General features: G+C 42.0%; 1 protein-coding gene across 1 annotated transcript in view; it reads right to left on the reverse strand.

The window, feature by feature from the left end:
• Positions 1 to 19,781, reverse strand: part of AFAP1L1 (actin filament associated protein 1 like 1) — an 88,997-nt gene extending 69,216 nt beyond the window's left edge. Inside the window, exon 1 of the mRNA XM_081937477.1 lies at positions 19,459 to 19,781. Coding sequence (XP_081793603.1) covers positions 19,459 to 19,486 — 28 coding nt within the window. The 5' untranslated portion in view covers positions 19,487 to 19,781. The remainder of the gene's footprint in view (positions 1 to 19,458) is intronic.
• Positions 19,782 to 26,029: the final 6,248 nt, after the last annotated feature.

Raw genomic sequence — 26,029 nt, forward strand, 5'->3', positions numbered from 1 at the left:
ATTATTTTGTATTTCAGAAACCTAGTATCAGTTGATCTGTCATGGAATGCCCTCTATGTTTTTCACAAGAGTTGAGGAATGGCAGAGGTGTTCAAAAGCTAAAATCCAGGTGCAAAGAAACCTTGTATACTAATAAGGAGCATGGGATTATGTGGCACAAAGTCATTTTTTTTTACTCTCAGCAACCAATAGGTAGTCTCCCTGATGATGTGACCCTAACATAGCCTTGCAACATTGTATCCATTGCCCCTGTGTCTACGTCCATCCACCCTGCAAAGAGCTTGTGCCTTGATCATGAGGATTCTAACTTTTAATGTAATGTAACACATGTGTTTACTTAGAAACTACATATGGTACTTTTGTGGCGTAAAGGGCCACAATCTCAGGTAATTCCCTCAATCTACAGTTGTCCTCCAGAACACCAGCACATACAACAAATTTAGTGAGAGTTTCAAAATCTTATTCCTAATTCTGCTTGCCAATCATTTCTCTGAACTCTGCAAATGGAAGATAGACAGATTATATTATCTTTTATTTGTTTAAAATAAAGAGGGTTCTCTACACCTTTGTCAGAAAGTGATAAAACACTTGTCATGCTATGAGGTGGTTATTCAGATTGGGTACTGTCACAAAGTTGTAATCTACCTCATACTAAAAAGAGTGATCTACATTTCTATTAGTGCCTCTGCTCTCAAATATTTCCCCTGAGCTGTACAGATTATTGTTAAACCTACAACTCTATTCATGCCCAAGCTCTGGGGCAGTTCAATAATTAATTTTGTTTGTTTGGAGGAAGGGATATACTAGCATTCTAGATTTAATTAACTTTAAATTAGCTGTGTAGCTTGAAGCTCTGTGTTTTGTTTTTTTGTTTTTTTAGATAGGAGGATACTGGTCTTTAGGATTTCAAGAACTATGTCTGCAATGGAGACTCAGTTTGGGTTGCTGAGAGCTGTAAAACCCAGTAGCTCCCAAGACACAAAAGCTCTTTCCACTACAGTGATACAGGAACTGAAAGAACTTGGATGTAATACCAGGAAATCCTGCTCTAGCTGATGCTTCCTCAGGGCATCTAAATGAACAGCTCCACCCAACTCTAGGATTTAGTTCATTTTAGGGTTTTATTTATCTTAAGGATGCTATTGCCAAGTTGATGGCTTAAACGTCACTCAGTCCCCGTGGAGTAGAAGCTTCAAGTACACTATTCTTGGTTTAGCTAATTTGCAGTGACTTCCCAAATGCTGGCGGTCAAATCCTGTGGCTTTTTTGCATTGTACAGTAAACCTCTAATCCTCTATTCAATTACCTGGAAGCAAGACTCATTGAACCCTAATTTCTAACTGTATCCTTACTTCTCAGGAGACATGGCTAATGTTGCAGGATCAGGACTATCTTCTCCACATTTTAATATTTTTAACTGCTTTGATTCAGAATGGTAAACCACAGGCACGTTGAAGCTTGGTTATTTCCAGCCTTGAAGCAATGATAAGTTGGAGTGTAGGCAGAACTTTTCCTAGAATTCCAACCCCTATAAGAAAGAGTTTATTATCAAAAGCAGTGAAAACATTGGTGAAAAGTTGATAAGAGTTTAAAAAGGAGTTAAAGCCCCAGGAATGTGGAAAGTCTGTCTTGCATTTGTATATTATGTTACAAAAACCAGATCCTTCTAGTGGCAACAGTGGCTGCTATTAAAACAAGGCCAACAAATGCAAGATAGCAGAAAGAAAGAGGTTAATAGAACAAAAACATCTTGCTGTTGCAGTAGTTTATAGAATCTATGTCTTGGATATTACTCTCCCCCAAAGCCATGATCTTCTATCATCCAATCTTGAACATTCAATTAAACAATACAAAAAGGGTACGTTTTTAGTCCTGTGAGTAACAGTAAGTTATTTGTTGGTAAGGAAAATAACTCAAAATATAACTTCTGTTGGACAGAGTAAACCACTGTTCTGCCCCTAATCTACAAAGGAGGATTTTTTGTTGTTGTTAAATAAATTATCCTGCATTCCAGCTAAACTATGCTCCCCAAGCAATATCTAACCCAACCATTTTTTAAAAAATGAAGTGGGTTTTTATAAGCACTTCTTGCTTCATAAAATGAAAATGAAAAACAACAAATAAATGGGGCCATCAACAATCGGAAACCCACTGCCAGATTTTAAGCAGAATAGGACTGTTTTTCTGTGGGTCTGACTATATAGGGTAAAACAGTTAAGCCACCATATGTAAAGTGACAGATTTCTCCATCTGCCTTCAAACAGGAAATAAAGGCCTTTTTAGGCAGGGCAGGACATTTCCTATACCAAGCATCAGAAACTAGATTCATGCAAACAGGGCTTCTCCAGGACATCCCTTGGCATTGTGCGGGCCAAGCTAGATCATGGAGCAAAGATGACATAAACATCCTGTATGAATGTAATGCTTTCCTCACCCTGGTTCCTTCAGTTGTAATGGGGATGATGACATCCCAGTTACTATAGCCAAATGCAATGGAGGCAAGGACAACAACTATTTCACAACTAAAGATCCCTAAGTAGATTTTTTTCAAAAAAGGTACAAGACTCCATTTAATATTCTGCCTTGGTAACTAAAGTTTTCCTGAAACCCTGATGCTGGTGCTCTAAATTTTACATAAATAGTTTTTTTCTGAAGTCTATCTACTGGTAACCCTACAGAATAATTTTGAAGCTGTTATCTTTAAATAAAATTTGTGTTTTCTTTGTAAAATGCCCTCATACGCTTCCATTGGCTGCATAGTTATATAAAGCAGCAGTCCTATGTCTCCATGCAGAGCAGTCACGTGGGAATGACAAATCCCCCACAGCCTTTTTGTCAGAGCAGTTTGGAATATGGATGTGGCTTGTGCTATGGTTTTCCTTGGCAATGCTGTGTCATTGTCTTTCATAAAACGATCCATTGTTCCTCCACTTTGGCAGCTTTAGGATATATAGTCTGTTTCCTGGTTGGGCCTGTCATATCCGCCCCTTGCCGAGCACTGCTGATCAGTCAGGTAAAACATGAACACCACTACTTGTTAAGATACTTCCTATTAATTGTGAGGAAGGTTATCGCCTTTCGGCAGCAGCTCTGATAAATGGCATTGGATTTCTGAATAAAGTTAGAAGAATGTTTTGCAGATAAAAATCTAGAAGCTTTGATCATGTTGAGTTATTTTTATGACACAGACCACCATATATTGCCTCCTATTATCTCACTTTATTTTTCTATAGTGTGAGCATAAAATTGGCAAGGGCAAAGTTGAACCATCAGTGTTATCTGAATCATTCATGATGCATCTAATGATATGACTTCCCCCACCACAAAAAACATATTCATATATTTACATTGTGCATTTCCTTTCAAGGAAATCAGCATGAGACACATGTTTGTCTCCCACTCTCCCCAAAATTATTCCAAGAGCAACTTGTGAGATAAGTTAGGCAAAAATATTATACCTGGCTCAAAATCACTCAGCTTCAGGGATAAGTGGGCAATTTATTTCTATATCTAACAGTTTCATGAGCTCAATCAAGTTGGCAAAGTGACACTGGTATTAGGTAGAAATCAGTGTCAGCTCAATTTGCTACAATAACATTCTTCTCATCCACCCGTTTGGACAAAAAATGTTCATCATTACCCAGTTATAAGGTAAAAGACAAAACACCTTTTAAATATTTTTTTAAAAAAAACAAATACAACACATCCTTCTTTACATACTGTAGAAAGTGTATCAGTTGGTTACAAAAAGGCTTTCGTGCATCTCTTCCACAGTCAACAAGAAGCAATGGGTGGAAACTAATCAAGGAGAGAAGCAACTTAGAACTGAGGGGAAATTTCCTGACAGTTAGAACAATTAATCAGTGGAACAGCTTGCCTCCAGAAGTTGTGAATGCCCCAACACTGGAAGTCTTTAAGAAGATGTTGGATAGCCATTTGTCTGAAACGGTATAGGGTTTCCTGCCTAGGCAGGGGATTGGACTAGAAGACTTCCAAGGTCCCTTCCAACTCTACTATTGTATTATTGTATTAAACATACTTCATATTAACTCAAGTATTTTAACTCAGATATTTATACATGTTACCATCATCATACCTCCATTTTCATTTGACTATAATTGTTTAAACGTCCTTCATCATAAAATATACCAAGATTTAATACATAACCACATACTGGCATTTCATTTACTATTTCTAAAATCCTCCAATGACACTAAATCCTTATGTCCTATTCTAGCTAAACATCCATAATATTTAATAACAAAGTTTTCTAATCCTTCTTTCCAAATCACTGTTTATAATTTACATCGTTTCCTTATGTTGTACCCATACCTATATATACGTTGTTACCATTATCCCTCCTTTATTTAACTATATCCTGTATCATAACATTTCCCCCCTAATAATCAAGACTTAACTGTATCTAATTTAGTTCTTTTTTATTAACCTTTATATATAATCCAAAAGGATTTCTAATCTTCCTTTCATGGGTACCACTCAATATTCATATCCAATTATTACTTATCATAACACAACACATTGTATACATTATTATCATTATCAGTTATTTATTTAACTATATCTATTGTCACTAAATTTCACTAAGTTTAACTAGTTTTAAATTATACTCTTCCATCTATCAACCTATATCTTTCCTCCAATCATCTCCTTAATCAACTTTGTATGGACTCCTCTTAGCAACTCCTTGCTTATAAAATCTCTCATGTAATTTTGATGCCCTTCTTCTGTTTCCTTAATCATCTTATCTTTGATTGTCGGTAGTGTTATCAATGATATTGCTAATAACATTTCTCTCTTTAAATCCATAAATTCTTTTTCTTCTTCTTCTGTATCTTGCCATCTGGGGTAGATTCCCCCCCCCCATTTAATTCCTCTTTCGGTATTCCACTCTTTCCATTTTCAGAGACAAACCAATCACCATAAATATCAGCCAATTTAATTTCTTTATATTCATTTTCCTCTTCGATTTTTAGGATTTTAACCACCACTTTTTCCACTTGATAAACATCTCCAACTTCTTCATCATATTTTACTGTTAAATGCTCTAAGTCTTCCAACTTCTTCTCTATCCTCTCATATGTGTTTGATAATTTCTGTATTTCTGAGAATTTCTTTTGCAGACTTAAAGTTTCTTTCTGCTGTTGAAATTGTGCCATTATCTCCAGCTAACAAACTGGCTTGGAAGGTTTTAACAAGATTAAGCATAGATTCACAATAAAGTTTTATTTTCACTTTTCTCTGGTTAAAGATATACTTCAAAAGGATATCTGTATGCTTTTCTTCTTATCACTCTCTATAAATAAGCAGTGAGACCTTGGAGTGCCAAGCTAGGATAATCAGTGAGAGTGTTTCATTTCCAATACACAAACCTCCAGCCTCCGAGTAGCAGTGTTATTGTTGCAATTTTCTTTGTTTCTTTTTGTATCTTTTTTGTATTTTAAGTTAATAAAAAGTCCGATTCTTGAATGAGTTAGGAGAACACCCACAGTAATGAAAGAGGAGAATTTTAGTCCATAGGTTACAAAGAATAATAAAAGAAAAAAAAATAGAAGAAAACTTAATCCATTCGTTTTAAAAGGCTTGCATAAATTCCATCCATGAAAATAGGATTTAAAAATTAAGATAACCCACTGTCCAAAATCATTCCAAACTTAAATCTGCCACTCATTTCTTCTGTTCTCCAATTTAAATTAATGTTAAGTTTTTTATAGGCGGTCTCTTTTAAAACGGTAAAAATTCCTCACCAGCTGGAAACACTTTCTCTTTCTGTATCTTTCCATTTTGGAGCCGCCCCGACTTCATCAGCCTAATGGCTGGATTTTTTGTCGGCAGCTTGAAGAACTTCTCTTGGATCGATCAGGGACTTTGTGATGTCCCTGAGATCAGCAAGACATATTCTTCCTGTTCACCGTCTCTGCGGGACGGTTTAGGTCCGATTGGACCACCCAGCAGCAAAAGTATCAGCTGTGGTCTCGGCGCATCGACACTGCACGTCCGTATGGTCATGACATTGGCTCCTCCCCCCAAAAGACAAAACACTTTTGAGATCCAGGTCTATACACCTTCAAACATGATATGGAAGAAATATTTCAGATATCATGCAAAACAGCACCTCTCTGCCACTTATTAAAGCAGCCTTTCTTTGTTCTGGCTCCCATACAAGCCTTATAAATGAGGAGGTTGCTTTAAGAAGAAAGCCCTAAAAGCAGTCACAACTTTCTTCAGGCTAATGAAGAAGTTTAAAAATGATGGGATCATGTAATAGACAGAATAGGGGTGCTATCAGGCATGTACAAGGTCTGAAGCAGTTCTCCAAATCGTATTTGAAATAATGCAACAGTCAAATAACAATTATCACCATCTTCAAGGACCACAGAAAACCATGATGATATCAAAACGACAATGCATGGATGTCATCATACAAATTATGGCCTTCTCGATTTGCAGTCTGATATCTGACAAAGGGATGGCTTTCATTGTATTTACATCCTGATAGCTGTGCACATTTCATCATCTGCTGCTTGTATTTCCCCTGCAGACATCCATGGTAACAGTACTTATTTCTTGAAGTCATTCAAGTCCTAATTTAAAATGGTATAACTATATGCAAGCATGATTACAATGTTCATCAGTGCTGTATCAGCAACAACTAAACAAGAAATTCTGCCTGTCATCTATTCTAGCTGTGCAATTAGACTACATTTTCCTTTTGAAAATTGTTCATTCGAGGTTACACAAGTTCTGATAAGTCTATTGTGTTACCAAATCCTGTGGTTATCAGCAAATAGACAGAAGGATCCAAAAGATACTTTGGTTTTTTTCTTTGATTGACTTTGCTGACATCAGCAGCATCTATAGCTAAAGAGACGAGGATTGAAAGCATAAGCAGGGCTTGCCTACTTGATAATGAAATAAGTGCTACAGAGTAATCAAAAAGCTATGCTATTCTTGGCTAAAAGCTCTCCCACATGTGAAACTTTGGATCTTCAGTAGTATTTAGATTTATTTCCACAATTTTGTTCTTATATGGCACAGCTAATAATAAAGGAAACATTTTCTTACTCATATATTTAGTACAGGTAGTCCTTGACTTACAATCATTCATTTAGTGACCATTGGAGATTCGAACAGCACTGAAAAAAGTGACTTATGACTCTTTTTCATACTTACAATTGCCACATCCCTGTGGTCACATGATCAGAATTCACACGCCTGGTAACTGGCATGTGCTTATGAGAGTTGCAGTGTTCCAAAGTCATGTGATCACCTTTTACAAGCAAATGTGAAAGCCAGATTCACTTAACAACTGTGTTACTGACTTAACAATTGAAGTAATTCATTTAACAACTGTGATATATATGTCATATAATGGAGCAAAATTCACTTAACTGTCTTGCTTAGCGGTGGAAATTTTGGGCTCAATTATGATGATAAGTCAAGGACTACCTATATATCCCACAATTACTTTAAGTTATATTACACATAAATATAACTTGAGCAGCACTACAGATAATTATCCCTAGAAAAATGCAAAACATGGGGAAAAGAATAATGGAAATGGAAAAGGTGAGATTTATGGAATTTGTATGGCAGAAATGTAGGTATACATCATATACCTATACCCTTGAGTATATAAATAGCATTAGGAGCACAAGTTAAATAACAATATTTCAAATTTCTTGGAGATTTGTCATATCACCTTTAGAAAAAAAGGAAGAGCTCTGTGGTGTCATGAAATCTACATGACAGAATAGTTAAAGCAACAATGTGGGGGAGAGCTTTTTGCTGTTCTCAGTAACAGCTGAGGGGTGATCTTATCCCTTCCCTTCTCATTTCATAACACACACCCTTGCATTTGGCTGCATTTTACAAGAGGGTGGAATTCCCATAGTGGATTTTAGGCAACTAATCAAGAATGATTCAGGATTCCTCCCACCCAATAGAGTGTCACCCTTCTTCTGGGGCTGGGCAGCTCCATATGTGCTTAATAGTCCAAAATGTTTAACCGAAGCAAGTAATTATAAGGTTGTTTACATGACATCACTCAGCTCCTGATAAAACAAAAATGAATATGCAACTGGGGGAAATTAATATGTGATAAATTAAATGCATATACTGTCCTTCAATTAAAACATCAAGATTTTATGAGAATGACAGCACAATGGACAGGAATATATCTTCCTTCAGAATCAGTTGCTTAATTCTTGACCATAGCAGTTTTCTCCTGCATATGTGTAAAGTCAGGAGGTATGCTCTTAAAATATACTGCAAAGTTAATCACAGTTTGAGAAAGGATTAAATCAAGAAAATGGCTAAATAGATAGAATAAAAATAGTTCTCAACTTACAATTACAATCAAGCCCAACATTTCCTTTGTTAAGAAACACAGTTGTTAAAAGTGAGTTTTGTCTCATTTAACTTCTTTTACCACAGTTGTTAAGTGAATCACTGTACTTGTTAACAGATTCGGTTAATATGGTTAAGTGAATCTGGCTTCCTCCTTGACTTTGCTTGTCTTTGCTTGTCAGAAGGTCGCAAAACCAGGACACTGCAGCCATCATGAATAAACGCCAGTTGCCAAGTGGCCAATTTTTTTTAATATATATATTTATTATTTTTACATTTAAAACAATGCAATACCGCGGAGTGGGAGTGGTTATACATTCACATTATGTACAGCTAGTTTCAACCATTAACAATTAATCTACTTAATACATTGTCTGTCCTTCTGTTCAATCACAATATATACAATTTGTTCCAGTCTTGTCATCTTGTCTTATACCAGTGCTTCTCAAATAGTGGGGCGCGCTCCCCAGGGGGGGCGCGAGGCACCATAAAGGGGGGCACGAAGGCTCCCTTTCCATCTGGGTGCAAACGAGGAGCCAGGAGCAACAGGCGGGGTCCCACCACCACGTTCAACAGTTTGCTTTCAAGTGGGCTCAGTCCGTGCCAGCAGGACTAAGAAGGCGGAGCTGGCTGCGCCCATGCTGGCGCCGGCCAAGAACGAGGGACAAGGGGGCCGCGGCCGCCGGTGCACAAAGAGGTCTTTGTGGCCTCGCTCGCGTCTCCTCTGGGCTAACTGGCGGCGAAGGCGGCAACGGCGGCGGCAACGGCGGTGGACTGGAGTTTCCCGACGAGGTTGCCTGTCCGACCAGCCCCCGCTGGCTCCTGGCTGAGGGAGGAGCTGCCGCTCCGCCTTCTCCGAGCGGGATCCGCGCCCTGCAACTGGCCGCGGCGGGCGAGGGGAAGCGGGAGCTGAGGCCGCCTGGTGGGCGCGGACGTCCCTTCACGCTGACCAGCCTCTTGCTCGGGCTACCCTGCAGCCCGCCGTCCGGCGAAGGAAAGGACGGCAGAAAGGCCGGCCTGGCCCCAGGCGCTGTGCGGGACTTCGGAAACCAAACATGAAAGAAAGATTGGATGCCACCGGGGCAGCCCGTGTTGCTTTGCAGCTTCATTGGAAGGCCCAAATTGGAAGCAAAGCCAATCAATTTTGTGTTATGCAGAGGTGTACTTATAACAATTTTATAGACAAATGATACTATTTACAGTCGCGCGGGGGGGGGGCGCGCGAAATGTTTTCTTCTTCCTGGGGGGGGGGCATGACAGAAAATAATTAAGAAGCACTGCCTTATACCAATCATAAAATCTGTTCCATACTTCAAAATATTCTGATTCCCCTTTATTTTTAAGTTCAAGAGTGAGCCTGTCTGCTTCTGCACAGGCCAACACTTTTCTGATTGTATCAAGCTCTGATGGTGTATTTTCTTTTTTCCAATACTGTGCATAGGTTATGCGCGCTGCAGTTAGTATATGTATAATTAAATAAAGTGTATCTTTCTTAAACCCCTCTGGTATTATGCCTAGGAGAAAAGTTTCTGGTTTAAACATAATTTGTTCTCCCACCATTTGTATTAACTATGATTGAATCATTTTCCAATATTTTTTTTCCAAGTGGCCAAATTTTGATCACATGACCATGAGGATGTTGCAACGATCAGTGTGAAGAACAGCCACAAGTCACTTTTTTCAATGCCGCTTTAATTTTGAACAGTCACTAAATAAATTGTTTTAGGACAAGGACTATCCGTATCTGCAGCTTAGACAAAAGCAGGGACCTAAACACCAACTCTTTTTCTTGTTTTGTCTGGAAGCATTCCAACTCTCTCTTTGCATAGTGAAGCAAAGGTGCAGTCCTCCTCTTCCCCACTATTTGCAAATGCCAAAGGATTCAAGAGCGGGACAAGTTCAGTGGGGAATAGAAATACAGTAAGTTATCAACCTGTCAGCCAGCCAGTATAACTATGGGCCCCTTTTTTTTCAAACATAACTCATTATTTGATCTGAAACCTTTTTATAATGAAGATTATGGAATTTTCCCAAGAGCAAATAAAATAAATTTAGGAACAACAGGACATTCAGGCAAAGGACACCCCATTTTACACAGACACTGTAACTTGTTTTCACAGAGTTTAGTTAAAAGACAATTAAGTTGCTAGAATCAGTTGTACTGATTGTAAACCTGAATCAGTTCAGGTTTAGGCCAGCTCATTTAGTGACACTGACATGCTTCCATGAAGAAGGGATAACTCCCAGTAATTAAGCACATTTATATGCAATTTTAGGGATGCGGTGGCTCAGTGGCTAAGATGCTGAGCTTGTCGATCAGAAAGGTCGGCAGTTTGGTGGTTTGAATCCCTAGCAATGTTTAATAGAGTGAACTCTCATTACTTGTCCCAGTTTCTGCCAACCTAGCAGTTCAAAATCATGTAAAAATGCAAGTAAAAAATTAGGAACCACCTTTGGGTGGAAGGGAACAGCGTTCGGTGTGCCTTTGTCATTTAGTCATGCTGGCCACATGACCAGGAGAAGTCTTTGGATAGCGCTGGCTCTTTGGCTTTGAAATGGAGATGAGCACTGCCCCTTAGAATAAGGAATGACTAGCACATACGCTTTTTACCTTTACCTTATATATGCAATTTACAACCAGATTCCCAGTTTCTGCTGGGAGGGAGCATTTGAAACTGAGGAAGATCATGACAAAAATCCACTTACATACCGGTAGTTATAACCAACCATGACCTTTGCTCCAGTCTAATAGTTATGCAAATATTTTTTTTCCCTACCACAGTCTATATAGGCTAGTAGTCAAATACCTTACCTGCATTCAGACATAGGGGAAAATCCTTTTATCTTGGAAATAAAGTCAGATCAGGTGAGATAGCAGTTCAATATAAGAATCAATACAATGATTGCTGAGTGGTTTCAATCTCTCCACAGACAACATGTCTGGACTTTATGACTCTAATACTTTCAGACACGGCTTTTATCATGCAATCACTCCAACACCGCCTTTCATTTGTAACCATTGTGTGTTTTTCCCATTTCTTGTATTTTCTTGTAGAATTGTAAATTATTAAGACAGGATAGCTATAATATATCTTGGCAGCAGCATCTAACTGAAAATATCTCACGAAAACTAGATCATAGACAATATAATGACCAGATTTGGGCTAATGTTCCATTTAACCTATATTTTTATACCCGCAACAACCATTAATTGGGCATTTAATTATATGGCCAGGGGTATCATGAATCTGTAGGGATCCATGAAGTCTATTCTTCTACACACTTTGGAAAGAATTCAACTTACCCTACTTACTTATTACCCTCTGTTCCTCTCACATGGCTTCCATCAAAGGAAGATAGGTAGCTAAGTCTTGGAAGGATATCAAAATGTTACATTATCCCCCTATTTGGAGCAGTCCAGATGCCAATAGCAATTTATTATAAATCCTGTTCCTTTTAAGTGTGTGTGCATTGAACTTACCACAGAATAAAAGCAAAAGCCAAAGAAGTCTAAAATACAGGCATTTCTGTAGCGTTTAAACAAAGCTAGGTCTATAAACAGTGGCTCTTCAACAGGAGGTTGCCATAGTAATAAAAGTCTTGCAGAGAAGATTACAGGCTACCATCTTAGGTTGAGATGCCCTATTCTTGTTATGGCTTTTCAGTAGCTCACCCAGGATTTCTGTTTCTTACTTCTCTGTAATACTTGTTTTAGAGATTTGGGCTTGAATGTTCATACACTATTTCTTCAAGGGAAAGGAGGAAAGAGAAGGCAAGAGGAACACACACAAATTGGTTCTAACCTTTTTTTTTTTGAAGGCGTGACTGTATTAAAAAGCTGTTGGAACTGTCAGCCGGTGGAAAAATTCACAATAATGCTACTTTAGATGCTGCAAGTTGCAAAAAAACAGGTGTCTCCAAAGAAGAAGAAAATTTATTATTATTTTATTTATTAAATTTATATTGCCACCTATTCACCCATGGCGACTCAAGGCGGCTTACAGAATATAAAACCACATCTAAAGCAATAAAACTAATTAAAAAAACAAATAAATTAATATAATACAATCACACACACACACACACACACACACACACACACACACGTGACAGCACATCACACAAATCATTTAATGGGCTCCATTCCGCTCTGGGTTCCTCAGGCCCGCTGGCAGAAACAGGTCTTCAGTGCTTTCCAATAGAGTATTAGGGTGGGGACCGTTCTATTCTCTGGGGGAATGATGTTCCAGAGAGAGGGAGCCACCACGGAGAAGGCCCTTCTTCTGGGTTCCACCCGGTGTATCTCCCTTGGGGATGGGATCCACTGCATTCCCTGCCTCTCCATCCTAATCGGTTGGGTAGATGTGACCGGCAAGAGATGGACCCTCAGATAACCTGGTCCTAATAAGATATCTCTACCTCTAAATAACACACTCAGTGATATTTTAGATAAACAATCACTAAGCTTTGACTACCTTCTTCCATTTTGCAACCTGTTCAGAGGACCGGAGAATGAGTTTGGGATCATAAGTGTATAAAAATGGATTAAAAAGAAGACCCTGCTTTGTCCTGTCTTGAAAAGAAATTAATAGCTCTAGGGAGGTCTGTTGTAACTTTGAACACTGGATAAGGGACTGATCCGAAGTCAAGATCTATCTGTATTATAATTTATTTGACCCAGTGTAGTGCTGTGATGGAGGATCTATGGCACAAGTGCCACAGGTGGCACACGGAGCCATATCTGCCAGCACGTCAGCTCCAGCGTGTAGGTGCGCACTGGCCAGCTGATTTTCGGCCTTCTGGAGGGCCGGGAAGGCCATTTTCACCCTCCCCAGGTTTCAGGAAATCCTCTGTAGGCTGGGGAGGGTGAAAAACAGGCCCAACGGGCCTACTGGAAGTTCAGAAATGATCCGTTTCTGGCTTCCAGAGGGCCTCAGGGGGCTGTAGAAGGCAGTTTTTGCCCTACCCATGATTCAGGATAGACTCCAGAACCTGGGGAGGGCTAAAAATGAGCCTAATAGGCCCTCTGGAGGAAATACCAAGCTCAGCTTGGAGGAGACAGTATGGCGTATATGTGTGGGGTGCATGGGGGTTGGGTTGTGCGTGCATACGCATGTGGGGGAGCGTGCATTTTTGGTGCCCAACAACAAAAAGGTTAGCCATCACTGGGTGTTCTAAGGTTTTGCATGGAAATTGAATAATGCAGGTTCAATCTGCCCTCAAGCACAAAAGCTGCTAAAAATTAGGAGTCTGACCAACAATGTTTTTTTATTAAAAGGCATAAACTTTCATGAGACGAAATCAGGTGAAGTGGGCTGATTTCCAAGTCACTATTTCCCACTCTAATTTACAGGGTTAAAAAGAAGGAAGACATGTCACATAAATTGCTAGAGCCTTAATTGAAAAGAATAATTATAATACAATGTAATTTAATGATAATAAAAATAATGTGTAAGCCAGTCTACGTATATAGAGTTTGTGCCAGTAACCAAGGTATATACACTTGGTCACTTGACAATCTATTTCATTATATTTCAGAACGTTTTCAGTATTTAAGAAGTTTCTCTACCGGGATCAAGCTGGTAAAATATTTGTAAGTGTTCTAGTATCTGTTCTTGTTACTAGGCAACATAATTTTTTTCTATTTCAGAAGGGTTGCAAAAATGGAGCCGAGAAACTAATTTCCAAGACTTGTTATTCTGAGCTTCTGAATGGCAAACCTTGAGTCCAGGGAGAAGAAAGTCACTTCAGAGAGTGATGGACTTTAAGCCATCATCCCCAACCAGCAAGGGCTATGAACAGAGATGATGGAAATAATAATCACAACCTCTGAAGGACACTGGATCTTCACTCTTGCCTTAACAATAAACAGTGTAACGGGATAAGGCCAGAATAGAATCAGATGGGCAGCTCCCAGGTAGGAAATAGGGCCAGAGACATCACCATTTCCATGTTCCACAAAGGAAGTGTGCCATTGTAGACCTTTTTTTCTTTGTAAGGAAAGGGAGCAAGGGTGGCTTTTCCAGGATTGCATTATTATTCCACTCTGATTTCAACCCCACCAAACCAAAGATCATATTAGTACCACACACGGTAAGATAGATCATATTAGTACCACCCATGTAAGCGGCATAGAGGAAATATATTTTCCTATTTCTTGGTGCTAGTGTCCTGAACACCCAATACAGCTGCTACAGCACCGTATTATGTTATTTTTCTACTGAAACTCATCTCCAGTCAAAAAGTTTGCATGTTTTACCAGAAGCCAGTGGTGGTCAAGTGCAGAAGAGGGTTTATTTATAGTCACATATCATAGCAAGGAACCCATCAAGGCTGCCCTCACAGCTGCTCAGACTATTGTTGGAATGTGTACCCTGTATATAGAGGAGATATACATAGCATTTCCAGACATGAACAGTTAAGATTCCATTGAATGGCAGTTTCCAGAGAGAGAGAGAGAGAGAGAGAGAGAGTGAGTGTGTGTGAGGGAGTAATCTGCTACAAAGACTTTTTTTAAAAAAATCTGCTGACATCTGTTAATCAGTTCACCAAGGCAAGAATGTCTACATCACACCCAACAACTGTTCTATGGATTGTCACTCGTAATAAAGTAATTGTTACTGCTTCTGTATCCTTCCCATGAAAAATTTCCCTAAAGTTCCCTCCTGTGAAGTGTGTGCGTGTGTGTGTGTGTGTGTGTGTGTGTGTGTGTATACACACACACATACACATACACATCCATCCATCCATTTATTTATTTATTTTTCATTCATTCATTCAGTCAAACATGTACAAGATAACAGGTATAAGTATAAACAAGGACATGGAAACAGGAAATGGGTATGAAAAAATGGGGACAATGGGACAGGGACGGTAGGCACGCAGGTGCGCTTATGAATGCCCGCTTACAAACCTCTTAGGAAAGGGGCGAGGTCCACACTAGACAGTTTGAGGTTAAAGTTATGGGGATTTGAGGAAGTAACAACATAGTCAAGTAGAGCATTCCAGGCATTAACCACTCTGTTGCTGAAGTCATATTTTCTGCAATCAAGTTTGGAGTGGTTTACCTTGAGTTTGTATTTATTGTTTGCCTGTGTATTATTGCGGTTGAAGCTGAAGTAGTCATTGACAGGTAGGATGCTGTAGCAGACAATTTTGTGTACTTCGCTTAGGTCAGACCTTAATTGGCGTAGTTCTAGGTTGTCCAAGCCCAAAATTTCAAGCCTGGTGGCATAAGGTATTCTGTTGCAAGTAGAGGAGTGGATTTCAGAATTTGTGAAGCTTATGAGAGGGATGTAGCCTGCAAAATCCTATGCCAGAATTAATTTCCTAGTCTAAGCAGTTCCAAGATCTGGTTCTGTGAAGAGATCTGTCTATTACTGCCTCACCAATGAGATGAAAAAAGGGCAAAATTTCTATAGCATCCAAATGAGAAATAAAAGGAAAGTTGTCAGGAGTCACAAAGCATGGAAAGTGTTTCTTGCCGTCACTCAAATATTGCAATAAAAAGTGTAAGCACCCCAAAATAATCTTAAAAATAAAGGTATAATATCTTTTTATTTTAGTCCAGTAATTGAATTGCAAAAGTCCACCTCCTCAAAATATGGACACATTATCTCAACTACTACTTCCCAACCTAGGACCTTTCAGTTGTTAGATCTAACTTCTAGACCAGTGATGGCGAACCTATGGCACGCGTGCCACAGGTGGCACGCGGAGCCATTTGTCAGGGCACGCGAGGCGCTGCCCTGTCAGCTGGCCAGCACGTATGCGTGCGCTGGCCAACTGAGTTCACCTTTTTAAAAGCCATTTTTCGCCCTCCCCAGGCTCCAGAGGCTTTATAGGCGCCTGGGGATGGCGAAAAGAGCCCCCCCCTGGCCCTCTGGAGGCTTCAGGGACCGTCCGGAGGCTTCCCTGATGCCTTCGGAGCGCTTAAAACGACCCTCCGAGCAAACCGGAAGTCACTTCCAGTTTGCTCGGAGGGTCGTTTTAAGCGTTCCGAAGGCTTCAGGGAAGCCTACGGACGGTCCCTGAAGCCTGCGGGAGGCCTCTGGGGGGGGGGGAGGCTCTTTTCGCCCTCCCCAGGCTCCTATAAAGCATCTGGAGCCTGGGGAGGGCGAAAAAAGCATGTAAAAAAGGGGGGTCGCGCGTTGTGCGCGCATGCGCACTGTGGGGGTCGCGCATTGCATTATGGGTGCGGCACGCCCACACACGACCCCCCCTGCGCTCCCCCCCCATGTGGCACGCAAGCCAAAATAGGTTCGCCATCACTGTTCTAGACCATGCTGTCTGAGAATTTTTGGGATTGAAGCTCAAAACATCAGGATCATTCCATTTTGGGGAAATGCAATCTTAAAATACAGTGGGATCCTCTGGGTTTAGTTGTTTCATTACCCAACTAGGCAACATCTTCAATGCTAGCAGAGAGTCGGGTTTGTCACAAAGTAAGCCACTGTATTGAAATAGACAGCAAACCACTCTCCCCAAAGCCCTGAAGAAGTTTCTTAGTTGGATTATGAAACATTTGCCAGAAAACAAACAAACTCAGAGAGCACTAACAGTTCAATCCTGAGCTACAAATATTCTCTTCTGTTAGTAGTCTTAAAATAGGCAAACCAATTTAAGGATCTTCTCGTTGCACAATTACTTGATCAATACTTGAACAATACTTGAATTGATCTTCTCTCCCCCCACTTTTTTTTTTGCTTTATTCTTCTACCTATGTCTGAAGTGAAATCATGTGGATACCTGAGACATATTATTTATTTATTTGCATCCCACCATAACTCAAAGTGGCAAGCATATTCAACACCCTCCTCCTCCTCCTCCTCCTCTTCCTCCTCCTCCTATTTTCCCTACAACAATAAACCTATTTAAATGAGTTGGCTGAGAGTGACTGTTCCAAGATCACCCAATTGGCTTTCAGGCCTAAGGAAGGAATAAAACTTTCTGGCTTTCTAGCCTTAATCACTAGACCAAAGAGGTTCTCTGTAATACGAAAGATGGTCACAAGATGCAGATTCTTATAACACCAAGATAGCTAATGGATACTTTGCATAGTGATACATGAACCCAGCACACACAGCTCTTTAAAAAAAACCAATCAAAATTAAGAGCAGATCTCTGGTGTAAACTTCCCCAGCAGGGGTCTTGCCTCCAGGTGTGTTTGCATTACAGCTTCTCAAAATTCTTGGTAGCAGAGCCAACATTGTCTGGAAATTCTGGCAGAGGGAGTCCTTAACACATCTGGGAGACACCAAGTTGGAGACGGGCTGCCCAGAAGTCAATGGGAACAGAGTTCATTCCAGACTGATTTTCCTATGAACCTCTACCTAGCACCAAAACCAACATTTTCAACAGCTACCCCAAAGAAATGTAGCCAAATGAACTCAGAAATAGGAACCAGGTTGACCCCTTTTTGTAATTTTATATTTACAATAGTGAATAAATATGGAGTCAATATGGCTAGATCTCCTTGTATACGAACACACACACACACACACACATCCCTTCAAAGGCTGAAACAAATTCTTGACCCCTTTTCTGAGGATTTCTCTCTCTCTCTCATGCACAATGTTCACAGATGTAGCCATGGTCTTAAGAATGTGCTGTCTTTTGGAACACAGTTTGCCTAACAACACATGCAGCTCTATCATTTTGCCTTCTCCACCTAAGACAGAAACACTTCAACATTGTCTATGGAGATTCTCAGCCATTCGGATCATGGTTGTCCCAAGAGACAACTGGGCTTTCTGTTGTTTTTCTTTGAAGACATTTCACTTCACATCCAAGAAGCTTCTTCAGCTCTGAATGCATCACTAAATGTCTGTGGACATTCACAGTCATCCAGGTCCTGGTTGTTCCAAAGGTGTTTTTTCAAGAGGCAAATGGAGCTGAAGAAGCTTCTTGGATGAGAAGAGAAACGTCTTCAAAGAAAGTTGCCTCTTGTGACAACCCTGACCCGGGATGAATGAGAATCTCCATAGACATTTACCGATGCACTCAGAGCTGAAGAAGCTTCTTGCATGAGAAGCAAAACGTCTTCAAAGAAAAACCAGAAAGTCCAGTTGCCTCTTGAAAAAAAAAAGCACCTTTAAGGCAGTTCAACGTCGCGGGAGTCCGAGCAGACCCCCCTCGACGGCCTTTGCACCGAATCTCAAGCGGAGCCCCCGACGCCTCTAGTAAAGGCAAAGAAACAACGCTGAGGCCTGCCAAGGAAGTTCGAGGAGCGCCATTTGGCAACCGCTCGCCTCCGGCGCACGGGTCACACACAAAGCCCTATTAAGAAGACAATGCCGCGGTGGAAGCTTTTGGGCGCGCACAGCTCGTCTTGGTATCCTTTAGGTCTCTCCCCACCGGGGGACTTCCCACACTTCTGCTTCTCCTGTCGCGAGGTGGTCGCGGCCGCCCCTTCGTAAACATGACGCACACGGACGCAAACGCTTCTGTGTATACACGCGCGAGTCGATTTGGCAAATCTGCCATTTAGGCTTCCGACGTTCTCCATCCCCCCCCCCCAATCCGAATCTTACGCTTCTCCTGTGCCCACCTATACATATATATTTTCCACCCGCCCTCTTCTTTCTCTCGCTCTCCCCCCCCTTCGCGTTTGGGCCCCACAATGGAATTGCCCCCCACGCGGAACGTGTCGTGAATGGGAGCTCGAGTGGGCGTGGTTGCCGCCGCCCCCCCCCCCTTCCCGGACCAGACCGATGGCTCTCATTTCAGGGGACAAACTTGCCGCACTTGTGCCCAGAAATAAAAAAGCTTCCTATTGGCAAACTGGGTGCAAACCGATGGGTGGGGAGAGAAAGCGCTCGGCGTCTCCGGGATGCGCTGCAAGGCTACGCTGGTGTTTAAAGCCCCCCTCGTCGCCTCAGCCCCGATTAGCCTGTCTTACTCCCAAAGAGGCGCAGGAGTCCCTCGGAGCCAGGAGAGACGGCGTTTCAATCTTCGGCAGCAAAAGAACAGCAGCGGCGCCGTTTCCCGGGAGCACGAACTGACGTTTCCCTCAGCCCGCCGGTCCCGTTAAACAGATTTTTAAAAAAAGACACCTCGAAGCTGAGCCGGAGCAACCCTTGGCTGGCTTACCGCTGAGTCTGTCCATGGTCCGGAGCATGAACGGCGGGAGGCAGGTCGGGCGGCACGTGCGACTCTGCCGATATCGCTTGCCCACAGCCGGCCACTGAGCGCGGGGAGCTCTCAGTGCGGCTCGGCTCTGTCCGGCCCCGAGTAAAGCCGAGGGATGCGCGCCGCTCAACGGCACACACAAATGTCAACCTCTCCACCGGCTCCCTCAAACAATCGCCGAGCAGCAGTCCCTCCCTAGCTGCCGCTTCCTCCGCCTTGGGAAGACTCCGGGTCTTAGCGCCGTTCTGTCAAGAAGCGCCCTTCCTCCCCAGTGCTGGGTCGACTCCGCTCGCTTGCCCCGCCCTTCCGGACCAGGTGCGACCGTCTGTGCAGTACACAATAACAATAGTCTCTGCTCCCCGGAGCGCGTGTGTGCGGGGGCGCCGAGTCTCGTGGCCTGCTTGCCCGCGCTCCGTGGCGCGCGCTTTCCCCTCCTTACTCCGTGGGTGCGTGTCTGCCCATCTCGAGCTGTTTGTCCATGCTGATATTGGTTACTTAATTCGCATTTCCCGTTGTTTTTTACCGGGGGAAAATGCAAAATACTGTTCCAATAAATATAACCTTAAGATTTATATAATAGTAGTTCTAAAGACAGAACCGGTGGCTAAGACGCTGAGCTTGTGGCGGTTCGAATCCCTAGCGCCGGGTTACAGAGTGAGCTCCCGTTAGTTGTCCAAGCTTCGGCCAACCTAGCAGTTCGAAAGCATGTAAAAATGCAAGTAGAAAAACAGGGACCACCTTTGGTGGGCAGATAACGTTCCGTGCGTTTAGTCATGCTGGACACATGACCACGGAGACTTCTGGGACAAGGCTGGCTTTTCGGCTTTGAAACGGATGTGACCACCGCCCCTAGAGTCGGGAACAGTGGCGTAGCGTGGGTTATCAGCACCCGGGGCAAGGCAAGTAATTTGCGCCCCCTAACCCGTGGATTTTAGCACTCGAGTCTCTTCCACTAGATTAGTTAAAGAAACCCTTACCCCTAAGCACATGTATTGTTTGTTATGAAAATACTGATGTAATTAAAGTAAAATGCATCTAAATACAAGTTTATTTTCAAACACTTTATTGAGTTTAGTGATCCTGCCTATGCCCTGCTAAGTGTCCAGCGTGCCCCCTTTCAATGCGGAATGACCAGCGTGCCCCCTTTCAATGCAGAGAGAGACCAGCGTGCCCCCTTTCAATGCAGAGAGACCGGCGTGCCCCCTTTCAATGCAGAATGACCAGCGTGCCTCCTTTCAATGCGGCCGCCCTCCCTGCACCCCCCACGCTACGCCACTGCCACAGAAGCATCTTTGGACAATGATGGCTCGCTCGGCTAAGAAAGGGAGATGAGCACTGGCCCCTAGAACCAGACATAACCTTTACCTTTTATAAGTATTACAGATAGTCCTTGACTTACAACCACAATTGAGCCCAAAATTTATGTTGCTAAGTGAGACATTTGTTAAGTGAGTTTTGTCCTATGTTAAGAAATTGCGGCCAGTTTCTTGCCACAATTGTTAAGTGAATCACTGTAGCAGCACGGTTGTTAAGTGAATCTGGATTCCACATTGACTTTGCTTGTCAGAAGGTCGTAAAAGGGGATCACATGATCCCACAATACTGCAAGTCATAAACACGAGTCAGTTGCCAAGCATCTGAATTTTGATCATGTGACCCTGAGGATATTGCAACAGTCATAAGTGTGAAAAATGGTCATAAGTCACTTTTTAAAGTGATGTTGTAACGTCAAACAGTCACTAAATGAACTGTTGTAAGTCAAGGACTTCAGTCTGTCTCACTAGGTATAGATATTTGTTAATATTTTCATAATGACCTTTGAGGGAGTTCTGTATACAGTCATAATTAACAGAGAGTGCTTAATTTGAATCTCTTTAGTCATTTCCTACATTCTACCTTGCACTTGGCTAGGAAGAATTTATTATTTAAGAGTATTGCATCTAATTAAGATGTCAGCCTCTGCTTTTTAGTCATCAAAGTTAGGTATTTTCTATTGCAATTATCTAGTATTTTGTATAATTACATAATTATATTCCTTGCTTGAATACTTTCTTCCTGAAAATAACGTAATGATATTTAACAGAATCAAATGCACATTTCTTCCCTTAGAAATCATAAATCAAATCTACAGGTATAGGATGGAGGACATGGTGATGTCTTGGTAATAGAACTTATGCAAGTATTTTGAAAAGATAAAATAATTGCATACAATATATGAGTGAATGTTGCAATGTGGCTGCAAAAAAGGCAAGCACAATTTGTATACTTTTCAAATCACAAGAAGGAAGTGTTCCCTTTCATTCTGTGTTGGCCAAATCGCATGCTGAATTATTGTGTACAATTTAGAGCATCACACTAAGAAGGATTTAGACAGATTCAGAAAATAACAGCAGAAATAAATGCAAGGGAATTTAATATGCTCCAGTTATTGTGTCTGCAACTTTAGGATTATATTACTCAATGGCAGCTGTGTTTTATGTACTCCCAAACACAGAGACTTTCACAAGACCATCCTAATGTCCAAACACTTTATTTTGCTTACTATTGATTTAAATTCCCAAGAACAGAAACTGGATTGCCAAGATTGGTCAAACATGCCTGCTTGCAGAAGAATCATATTATGGGGGGTCTTTGGTGCTCTTTGAGCTTGCTTGTTTTCTTGCAGAGGTTTCATTACCCAAACTAGGTAACATCATCAGTGCTAGTAAGGAGTGTGGCGTCACTAGCACTGATGTTACCTAGCTTGGGTAATGAAACGCAAGCAACTTCAGGGAGCACCAAGGACCCCTCATATCAACCCTGAGGTACAAATATTTCTCTTTTATTAGAATCATACTGCTTTACTCCTGAATCCACAGATTGCACACATCTTATTCTTTAATTAGGCATGAATTTGTATGAATGCAATTTAGTCAACAAACCACAGCTAAGCCAACTATGGCTTTTCATGGAAACAGATTTCAACCCCCCCCCCCCAGGTAAATCCATAGTTTGCTTACTCCTAATTATTTCGCTAAGCCCGACCTGTCTCCGCTCACACATAACGTGTGACTTAAATGCACATCTTGATTTACAAGCCACAAGTAAGCAAACCACCACCTGTTTTACACAGCTGCATAAATATGTTCGCCCGCTTTGGTTTCTTCCAGATTACTTGAGGGATGCAAGAGACTTTTGATGTCCCACACAAACATTTAGCGGAACCCAAATTATGTTAGTATCAGAGAAAAAGGTCAGCCGGGACAGACATGTTTCACCCTGGCACGACTTCTATTCTTCGAAGAGCTGCGTGAATGGGAGGGCAAAGCTCTACCGAGCGGATTTCAGCCCCCCCCAGCAGATCTAAGTTGGCCCCAAAAGTAGCAGCTCTGCAATCGCCTTAAAGGCGCAGGAGGTCCGTCGGGGGGGGGGGGGGGAAGAGGGGGGAAGGCCAAGAGCGGCCACGAAGGACCGACAAGGGGCAAATGTCTGGCGTAGGGAGGCGCTGGCGGTGTCTTTAAGGCGCTGTCCCCGCCCCGTTTTCAGACTGCTGGACACCCCGCCTTCCTCCTGCCGAACCGGCGGAGGAGGAGCGGGCAGTACCGTGAGAGCTACGAGCCGCAGGTGTAGGCAGGCGAGTGCGAGCGCGCCCCTCTCAGATGTTGCGCCCGGTGCGGCCGGCCCCCCCTGCACCCCCCACGCTACGCCACTGGTCGGGAATGAGTAGCACATATGTGCGAGGGCAACCTTTACCTAAACACAGAACTGATCTATAGGATACCTCTTTGTATACATTTTCCTCTCCTCTTTCCCCCTCATGTATTTGACACATATCATTCGGCAGGTTATAAAGCCTATGCCATTAATATTTTATTCCAGCAAAGTAAATTTTCCCAGTGGCTCCAAGAACCTGTTTTTCCTTATCACATGTTAATTTTCTAACAGCATCCATACTTCATATACTTCTAGGCATTGAGGTAATAAAGACTGGGAAGTGTGTGATTAATACACTTGGAATATACTTTGCCAATATGCTTTGCCATTGGAGAGTGTAGGATGCTACTTGTCTTCGAAGTAAGAAAAATGCAATGCATTGTTGAAGCAGACAGGATGCATGTTGTTTTCAGGTCTCTTTTCCGCTGTGTCCCAGTATAGGCAGTCCCCTCCTAAGCAAAGTTAGGGTTGTGCTCCAATGCTGAATTGAAGCTCAGTCAGCCCTTCTTTGGTTCAGCAGAAAAACTATCCTGGCTTGAAAATTGCTCTGCACATCACCAATTCTGTCTGTACTGTACTGTCACTGCCTGCTACCTGAATTCTTTCCAAAACAAAACCTAACACTTGTCCACACTTTGAAACCTCCTTTTAAACCAAAGCACAGCTGTTTCACTTCTAGACTAAGGATGAGATGAAAGCAAGTTTGTGAGGGTATGCCAGAATATTGCTAGGACACATTTACAGCATGGTTACCTGCAGGCAAGAAAGGTTCTTAGAAGTGGCAGCACCAGGGCTTATTATACATGTACAAATGGGGGTAGAAGAGCCAGTTTCGTATAGTGATTAAGGAAACAGGCTAGAAACTATTAATTGCCCTGCTTTAGGCTCCAATCCAGCTAGGTGTCTTTGGGCTAGTCACTTTTCCTCGGTGCTAAGAAGGCAAGGGCAAGTGACTTCTGAAAATCCAAGCAGTCAGTAGGACAGCAACACTGACATGAAGGTAAGGAAAGAAAGAAAGAAAAAGGGGTGGTGGTGGAGAAGGGATATATTGCAAACCTATCGTATATTCTCTACCCAGATAGGTTGCTGAATTCTAATGGGATTCAGTTAAGCCTTAACTGTTAAGGACTGCTTGGCCTGAGTGTTTTGTTGCCTAAGAATGACATAGCACATAAAAACCCACACTGTCTTGTGTGGGGAGGGAAAGAAGGCAGGCAGGCAGGAGGAAAGAGGAAGGAGGGAACTAGAAGGGAGGGAGGAAGGAAGGATAGACAAGAAAGAGGGAAAGAGGAAAGAAAGCATCTGAATGTACTAAACATGAGTCTTCAGGGAAAAGATGCATACATTGTGAAAACTCAGCTGTCAGTTGATCTTAATGTTATGAAATGAAAAGTATGCCATTTGCAATTAACTTGGCATAAAACAATTCATTTGCATTTAATTGTAATTGTTCAAAGAATGTTCGGAAAAATGTTCGGCCCTCCAGCATGTTCACTTCATCCAATCTGGCCCTCTTTGAAAAAAGTTTGGACACCCCTGGATTATACCATATCATTGCAGTTGTAATTGGATTTGGAACAATAACTGTTATAGACAAATGATACTATTTACAGTCGTGCCGGGGGGGGGGGGGGCGAAATGTTTTCTTCTTCCTAGGGGGGGCATGACAGAAAATAATTGAGAAGCACTGAGTTAAGGACTGCTTGGCCTGAGTGTTTTGTTGCCTAAGAATGACATAGCACATAAAAACCCACACTGTCTTGTAAATGCAGCTCCAGATGTAGAAGCCAAGCAAACCAGGCAGAGGACAGGTACTCAATCTCAATGGCTTTCTGCCATCCAGCAACTGCTAACTGGGGCAATTATTCTGATGGGAAGGATAGCCCCTGATGGGTGTCTGTACTGTACTACTTCATATCTGAATGTCTGCCAAACAGGCGATCTAGAAGAGCTGATGGTAAATTTAATATCAGGGAATGGCTGGAGGTTCTTTAGCATTCAAAGACAAAGGAGGAATCCATGCCTGATTCAGAAGTACAATAATAATGAAAGTTGGGGAGTTTGGCAGCACAGATTATTCATGCCTATAATATTTTCAATAGTAGTGAAGAGTGATTAATACAGATAGTCTTTTACTTACGACCACAATTGAGCCCAACATTTCTGTTGCTGAGAGAGACATTTGTTAAGGGCGTTTTGCCCCATTTTACAACCTTTCTTTCTACAGTTATTAAGTGAATCACTGCAGTTGGAAAATTAATAACCCGGTAGTTAAGTGAATCTGGCTTCCCCATTGACTTTGCTTATCAGAAGGTCACAAAAGGGGACCACACGTCCCCCCAAGGACACTGCAACGGTCATAAATATGAGTCAGTTGCCAAGTATCTGAGTTTTGATCACGTGCGCCTGGGGGATGCTGCAACCGTTGTTAATGTGAAAAATGGTCATAACTCACTTTTTTCAGTGCTGTTGTAACTTTGAATTAGCACCAAATGTCAGGGACTACCTGGTCAGGCTTGTTAAAAGAAAAGAGAAAGGAGAGAAGAGGAGAGGGAAAGATAAGAAAGGAGAGAAAAGGAAAAGAAAGAAAACCCTACCTTTCAGCATTTCTCCGCACCTTACTGAGAAGCCATACAAAATGAGGTTCTTGGTATGATTCACAGACCACTCAGCTTGAAGACATACCTCATCATTCGCTTGAGGGTTTGTCCTAAAGTAGCCAATTTGGTGCAGGAAGCTCCCCCTTCCCCCGCCTCATTTTGTGGTCATGCAATCCATCCCACAGGGAAACAGCGGTGCAGTCATCCTGTTGGCAGTGATTCACAGTCTGAGAGGCAAA

The sequence above is a fragment of the Natrix helvetica genome (genome assembly GCF_964273705.1).
Source record: "Natrix helvetica genome assembly, chromosome: 1".
Lineage (NCBI taxonomy): Eukaryota > Metazoa > Chordata > Lepidosauria > Squamata > Natricidae > Natrix > Natrix helvetica.